At 50.0% G+C, this 7,247-nt stretch overlaps 1 protein-coding gene across 1 annotated transcript in view; it reads left to right on the top strand.

The window, feature by feature from the left end:
* The window catches only part of HMOX2 (heme oxygenase 2), a 37,791-nt gene extending 30,873 nt beyond the window's left edge, over positions 1-6,918 (top strand). Inside the window, exons 2-6 of the mRNA XM_032257990.1 lie at positions 2,029-2,152; positions 3,457-3,574; positions 4,276-4,767; positions 5,980-6,106; positions 6,197-6,918. Of these exons, the coding sequence (XP_032113881.1) occupies positions 2,070-2,152; positions 3,457-3,574; positions 4,276-4,767; positions 5,980-6,106; positions 6,197-6,324 (948 nt within the window). The 5' untranslated portion in view covers positions 2,029-2,069 and the 3' untranslated portion in view covers positions 6,325-6,918. The remainder of the gene's footprint in view (positions 1-2,028; positions 2,153-3,456; positions 3,575-4,275; positions 4,768-5,979; positions 6,107-6,196) is intronic.
* The last annotated feature ends 329 nt before the right edge of the window (positions 6,919-7,247 follow it).

Consider the following 7,247-nt stretch of genomic DNA (forward strand, 5'->3'; position numbering starts at 1 on the left):
GCGTTATTTCAGAGGAAAGTGTCTCTGACTTGGAGTCAAGAGAAGGTTCCATTTTTCTTTACATCCTGATGTTTATTTTCCGAGTGTTCTTAGACATCACTAAGCCTCAGTCAAAATAAAGTATAATCATGATGTAACGTTCATTGAGTGCTCACCACATGGCAGGCATTGTGCTATATGAATTATCGCTTGACTTCCTAAAATAATCCCAGTACAGATGCTAAATCTAAAGATGAGAGAGATGGTTCAAGAAGACCACAATGAGTAAACCATGTGTTATATAATATCCTAAAAAATAACAACAAAAATGTTACTAGCTCTAGAGGAAGCTTAGGAAAGATATGTACCTTGAGCCTTTCAAGGACCATTTCTTTTTTTTTTTTTTTTTTTTTTTGAGACGGAGTTTCACTCTTGTTACCCAGGCTGGAGTGCAATGGCGCGATCTCGGCTCACCGCAACCTCCGCCTCCCGGGTTCAGGCAATTCTCCTGCCTCAACCTCCTCAGTAGCTGGGATTACAGGCACGCGCCACCATGCCCAGCTAATTTTTTTTTGTATTTTTAGTAGAGATGGGGTTTCACCATGTTGACCAGGATGGTCTCGATCTCTTGACCTCGTGATCCACCCGTCTCGGCCTCCCAAAGTGCTGGGATTACAGGCTTGAGCCACCGCGCCCGGCCTCAAGGACCATTTCTTACACTTCTTTGTTCCTCTTGACACCTGTTGTTTCTGGGTAGAGCACATAGAAAATGCTCAGTAACTAAATTCTTTTTCCTTGGCCCAGTTTGGTGTGATTTGGCTCCAGTGTTGGTAGTTCTGTCTTCGTTAGTTACTTTATTAGTTGTTGGTGCTACTGTGCTGCTATACATGTGGAAGTTTCCCCAGATGGGCTGTGCCTTCCTAACATTGCCTGAGCAGAATCCCCCAGGGATGGAGGATCAGCTTGCCTTGTTATGGGACTGTATTTCCCTGGCTGACGAAGGCTCAGCCCTTGCAGCAGATGACGGGAACTGATTGACCAGCTTGTTATTTCCTTCACCTTAGCAAAGTCCTGAGTAGGCTAAGGACAGTCTGCTTTTTTGGTAACTCCTGCAGACTGCACAAGGCACCCAGCCTCTCACAGGTAGGATGAGCTGGCCTCTGCACCCTGGCAGAGGGGTGGAACTGTGTGTTACTTGCCACGCTTTTTTTTTTCCCTAAGCTTTTTGAGGTTTTGTTTTTGGTAACTTTTGATACAGTTGTTCTTTTTGTTTTTTTTGAGAAGGAGTTTCACTCTTATTGCCCAGGCTGGAGTGGAGTGGCACGATCTCGGTTCACTGCAGCGTCCTCCTCCTGGGCTCAAGTGATTCTCCTGCCTTAGTCTCCCAAGTAGCTGGAATTACAGGCACACACACTACCATCCTCGGCTATTTTTTGAAATTTTAGTAGAGATGGGGTTTCACCATGTTGACCAGGCTGGTCTTGAACTCCAGTCCACCTCGGCCTCCCAAAGTGTTGTGATTACAGTGTGCGCCACCACGCCCAGCCTTGATACAGTTTTAGGCATATAGAAAAATGGTAAGAATAGTACAAAGAAATCTCATACGTTTTCCCCAGATTCACTGCTAGCATTTTCCCACGTTTGCTTTTCTGACTTGCCAGCATCCCCCGTCCTGTAGCCTATGCACGTGCACACACACTCTTCTGAACCATCTGATGGGTAGTTGCAGGCAGCGTACCTTTACTTCTGAATAACCCAGTGTGTATTTCTTAGGAACATGGACATTCTCTTACATAATCGCACTACAGTTATTTAAAAAAACCAGAAAGCTTAATGTCAATACAATGTTATTACCTAATACACTGTTCATATTCAGATTTTTTCCATATTCCACTATGGTCCCAGTAATGGCAGAACTTTAAAGACAACAATTCTGGGGTGTGTGGGTGTCACCTTGGTTACATTGGCTCCAAGGAGAGCAGAACTGGCAGGTATTTGGGGAAGTTACTGCTGTGGGTGCCACATCACCAGCTCCTTGTGTCTCTACAGGACCAGAGGAGCGATAGCAGCAAGAACCACACCCAGCAGCAATGTCAGCGGAAGTGGAGACCTCAGAGGGGGTAGATGAGTCAGAGAAGAACCCTGAGGCCTTAGAAAAGGAGAACCACACGAGGTGAGCCATGGGGGCTGGCTGCACTGAGTCGGGTGTGCCCAGCGCCTACTGTGCTCAGCACACCTGGTTTCGTCTGCTGGCAGCACTGGGGAGTGGTCATGGGCCATGACCTGTGGACCACTGGGTACCTGCTTGGCCCTGCAGGGACAGCATACAACTTTAGCTGCTTAGGACTCTCCCCACTGGTCCATTGTCTCATCCAAGGAGGCAGGACAGGTGCTGCTGGGAGTGCTGATAGGATTTGATGTTCGTCATCCTTTTTTCTTCTTAGAAACTTAAGTGTTTTCTCATCTGGGTTGAGAAAGGGTAAACGGAGGCAAAGCTGGCTCTGTTCACAGTCTTTTACCCCATAAAATGTTGGAGTAACTCTGACTGCAGGGCAGGTTTTCCTTACTCTGTATAAGGACAGCTCATGCTAAACCTGAGCTACCAGGCCCTATTCTGCATCATAAGCCTCTCATTATAGCCCTATCATTGTCCAAGTTTGTTTTTTTATCCCTTGAAATAATTGCTAATAATAAACTGTTTCTCGGAACATGGGAGATACCAAGCTAATTTCCCAAAGAAGCCAGCAGAGGATAGACCATGATAAGGCCGAATTTTTCTCACTCTTGTAGACAGACTGTGTGGACACATCTAAGACCCTGCCCAGGTGCCACCATCTTTAGGATCACACGTTTTCTACCTTGTCCATCCATCAGCACACCTTTAGCCTGTGTAATTTCATTAAGTGGCACAAACCTAAGGTCCTGGCCCCAGCCTCTCTGTTGTCTCCCTTTCATCTCTCCGTGCTTGGGCCTAGTCATGTATAGTCCCAAAGAGGCTGTAGGTCCAAGGTGGGAGGAAGGCAGCAGGGCCACCCCAGGAGACCCACAGTCACAGCCTTACTGAGGTGTGTGGATTCTAGGAGACACATTCCAAGGCAGGCTGTTCCTGGAGAAGGCAGCAAACGCTGATGGGAGTACAGATGCGTGTCTCTTCAGCCACTAGGTGGCAATAGAAGCAAAGCATTGCTCTTTTGGGTGGTTCCCAACACAGACACATAGATGTGGGTACTATCTTAAGGAGTAGGCCACAGTCATCCCTTGTGTCCCGAATCCTTGGAGCCGACTGTCAATGTCTGCTTGCCCTGTGTTCCCTGACAAGTCCCTGCTATTCATGTTGGAGTGAAGTGTCTGAGCAGCCCCAGCCTCCAGTATAACAGGTGGTCGCCCTGGGGTCTGAACTCAATTTTCCTCCTGTGGTCCTTTCTGGGGAGCTGGGAAGGGCTAATTGACACACAAATGCCTCCCATCTCTCCATAGAATGGTCGACCTCTCCGAGCTCCTGAAGGAAGGGACCAGGGAAGCACATGACCGGGCAGAAAACACCCAGTTTGTCAAGGACTTCTTGAAGGGCAACATTAAGAAGGAGCTGTTTAAGGTTTGTGCCCTGCATGGGGTTCCAGACTGTTGTATGGGGTTGGGGTGGGGGATTTAGTCCCATGAGAAAGGTGCCCCTGGAGCCACTCTGAGGGAAAAGCTGGACTTTTCTCCATACTCCATTCTTGACGTTAAGCTGTGGCTCTCGGCTGAGTGTGTTGGCTCATGCCTGTAATCCCAACACTTTGGGAGGTTGAGGCAGGTGGATCGCCTGAGGTTAGGAGTTTGAGACCAGCCTGGCCAACATGGGGAAAGCCCATCTCTACTAAAAATAAAAAAATAAGGAGAGGCACGCACCTGTAGTCCCAGCTACTCGGGAGGCTGAGGCAGGAGAATCGCTTGAACCCAGGAGACAGAGGTTTCAGTAAGCCAAGATTGTGCCACTGCACTCCAGCCTGGGCAACAGAGTAAGACTGTTCCCCACGTGCAAAAAAAAAAAAAAAAAAAAAAAAAAAAAAAAGGCTGTGGCTCGCATGGTTTAGATGGAATAACAACATAGTGGTGTCAAGGAAGCAAAAGTATGCATGTTCCACAGATTCCTTTAAGAAACACAAAAACTTCATGTGTTAAATAATTAAGTACATAAAAATGGGCCATAGGGTTGGGTCTTTGGGGTTGGGGGTTGTCACTTGAGCCTCTGCATCCAGCTGCTGGGATGTGGAAGGCTCAGGCATTGCCAGCCTCCTCCTGTCACTTCCACAGCTGGCCACCACTGCACTTTACTTCACATACTCAGCCCTCGAGGAGGAAATGGAACGCAACAAGGACCACCCAGCCTTTGCCCCCTTGTACTTTCCCATGGAGCTGCACCGGAAGGAGGCACTGACCAAGGACATGGGGTATTTCTTTGGTGAAAACTGGGAGGAGCAGGTGCAGTGCTCCGAGGCTGCCCAAAAGTACGTGGAGCGGATCCGCTACATAGGGCAGAACGAGCCAGAGCTACTGGTGGCCCATGCGTACACCCGCTACATGGGGGACCTCTCGGGGGGCCAGGTGCTGAAGAAGGTGGCCCAGCGTGCACTGAAACTCCCTAGCACAGGGGAAGGGACCCAGTTCTACCTGTTTGAGAATGTGGACAATGCACAGCAGTTCAAGCAGCTCTACCGGGCCAGGATGAATGCCCTGGACCTGAACATGAAGACCAAAGAGAGGATCGTGGAGGAGGCCAACAAGGCCTTTGAGTACAACATGGAGGTACTATTGGGGCTGCCAGATGCCAGGGCTGAAGAGGGAACCTTTGACAGTGGTAGCAGATCCAGAGTGGCCTTGGAGGGTACATGTGGCATTAGGACAGATGATCTGCAGGGTGCCAAGAGGAAGGTGGCCACCAGAGCTCATGCGCCCAGTGGGTGGTTCCCAGCATGGAGGCCTGGTTTGGTAGATGCCAGTGGGTAATGTTTTAGGGTGAGTCCTCCAGCACATGGAGGAGTCTGGGAGAATGGAGCTGGCTCCCTCCCTCATTGCAGGATACTGGTCTTGAAGAATGGATAATTTTCTTTTTAGTAAGCTTTGCTCTGAAAAGCCCTGCTTGGTAAGTTCAGAGAGAACCAGTGTCACCAAGGAGAGTAAGTAAGCTCTGTTTACAAGTAGCCTTTTGACGAGGCTGAGACTGGGGAGACTTACTCTGTCCCCAGATCCTGTCAGCTTCCAGTGAGGGCTTCCAGGGCCACTCAGGATGGGTCTGCCTTGCCACAGCATTAGTCTCCCACTTTCCAGTTTTTCTGTAGCTTCCTGCTAAAAAATAACCAGCAGCTAGAAATGGGACATACTCACGCCCTCACCTATCTGTGCTGTGGTAGTTTCAGTGGCTTGAGCCACCTCAGAGAAGGCAACGCATGGTGCATGTCTGGTCACTTCCTAGGGGAGACCCAGTAGTTGGTAGCCTTCTTCTTGGGGTACCAGCATCCACACTTCCCAAGAGCTCGTGCTAGGGAGGAGCATCAGGCAGTGTAGCTGCTGCCCACTAGGGCTGCTAGCTGTGTAGTTGGCACTCCTAAACAAGCTCACCTGCTCCAGCTCACTCTATCAGGAGGGAGTCCTCTAAAAGCAGAGTGTGGCTGGGCGCAGTGGCTCATGACTGTAATCCTAGCGCTTTGGGAGGCCAAGGCACGGGGATTACTTAACCCCAGGAATTGAAGACCAGCCTGGGCAACAAGGTGAGACACCATCTCCACAAAAAGATTTAAAAATTAGCCAGGTATGGTGCTACACACAGGTAGTCCCAGTTACTTGGGAGGCTAAGGTGGGAGGACCACTTGAGCCTAGGAATTTGAGGCTGTGGTGAGTTAGCCATGTTCACAGCACTGCACTCCAGCCTGGGCAACAGAGACTTCATCTCAAAATATGTTAAACAAAAAAAAGTGTGGGCAGCCCAAAGATGGCTCAGTTGGTCCTCTGCTTCTGCAGATATTCAACGAACTGGACCAGGCCCGCTCCATGCTGGCCACGGAGACCTTGAAGGATGGGTTCCCTGCACACGATGGGAAAGGAGACATACGTAAATGCCCTTTCTACGCTGCTGAACAAGACAAAGGTAGGTCTGCGTGTCCTAAGCTCCCCTTCTGGGGCAGGTGTAGCAGCAGACTCCACTGATGCCATGTCTTTTATTGGTGCTGCCACACAGGTGCCCTTGAGGCCAGCAGCTGTCCTTTCCGAACAGCCATGGCTGTGCTGAGGAAGCCCAGCCTCCAGTTCATCCTGGCCACTGGTGTGGCCCTGGCTGCTGGATTCTTGGCCTGGTACTACATGTGAAGGACCCATCCTGCCACACCGGTACCCTCCTCCCGACCAACCACTGGCCTACCCCTTTTTTTCACCCTTGACTAAACTACCACCTCAGGTGACTTTTTAAAAAATGCTGGGTTTGAGAAAGCAGGCAACCAGTAAAAGCCAGATGCTAGAGCCCCTGCCTGACAGCATCCTCTCTATGGGCCAGATTCTGCACTGGGCACAGGCTGTCACCCTGGGAGCAGCTGGCGCAGTGCAGCAGGCCTAGCCCCCTGACCCAGATCTACTGCAGCCTCCCACACCTCTGGGCCGTAGGCTGCTTCTGGCAGTCCCTATTTTTGCAGTATGTGGATGACTATCTCCCCCTGCTGGAGTTGAGTGGCTGGTAAGCCCAGGCTGTAGGAGGGGGCCTTGCTGGATGCTACTGTTCAACTTCTGGGCCTCTCTTGGACCCTGGGGGTGAGGGTGGGTGTGGGTGGAAGCCTCAGAGGCCTTGGGAGCTTATCCTTCTTACCCAGAATCCCTCTAACCCCTTGGGTGAGGTCTTCTCAGCCCCAGCTTGTCTCTTCCTCCCCCCTGTGTAAAGGCTCCAGCACTCAATAAAATGGGCTCTGCAAACTGCCTCTTTCCCTCCCTCCTGGCAAAGGATGAGTCAAGCCACCTTCCCATAGGAGAGTCCCTCAGGCATGTTATGTCTGTGTGGAGAGTGGACATCTTCCATGATGGCCCCCAGCAGCTACCTCCTGCCCTTGGTCTACTCTCCAGCACCCCTCATCTCCAAAGCAAAGTCAATCTGACCATCCTGCAAAGATCTTTAAAGCGTATCCAGCACTGTGATTTTTTAGCTCAGAAATACTTTGAGGTTTCCTAAACGGTTTAAAATATTATATAAGGGTTTTTAAAAAACATGTATTTGTATTTAAACAATTCATTGTCTAAAAAGAAAC

This window comes from Sapajus apella, unplaced genomic scaffold (assembly GCF_009761245.1).
Source record: "Sapajus apella isolate SASKATOON/1434 unplaced genomic scaffold, GSC_monkey_1.0 scaffold99, whole genome shotgun sequence".
NCBI lineage: Eukaryota > Metazoa > Chordata > Mammalia > Primates > Cebidae > Sapajus > Sapajus apella.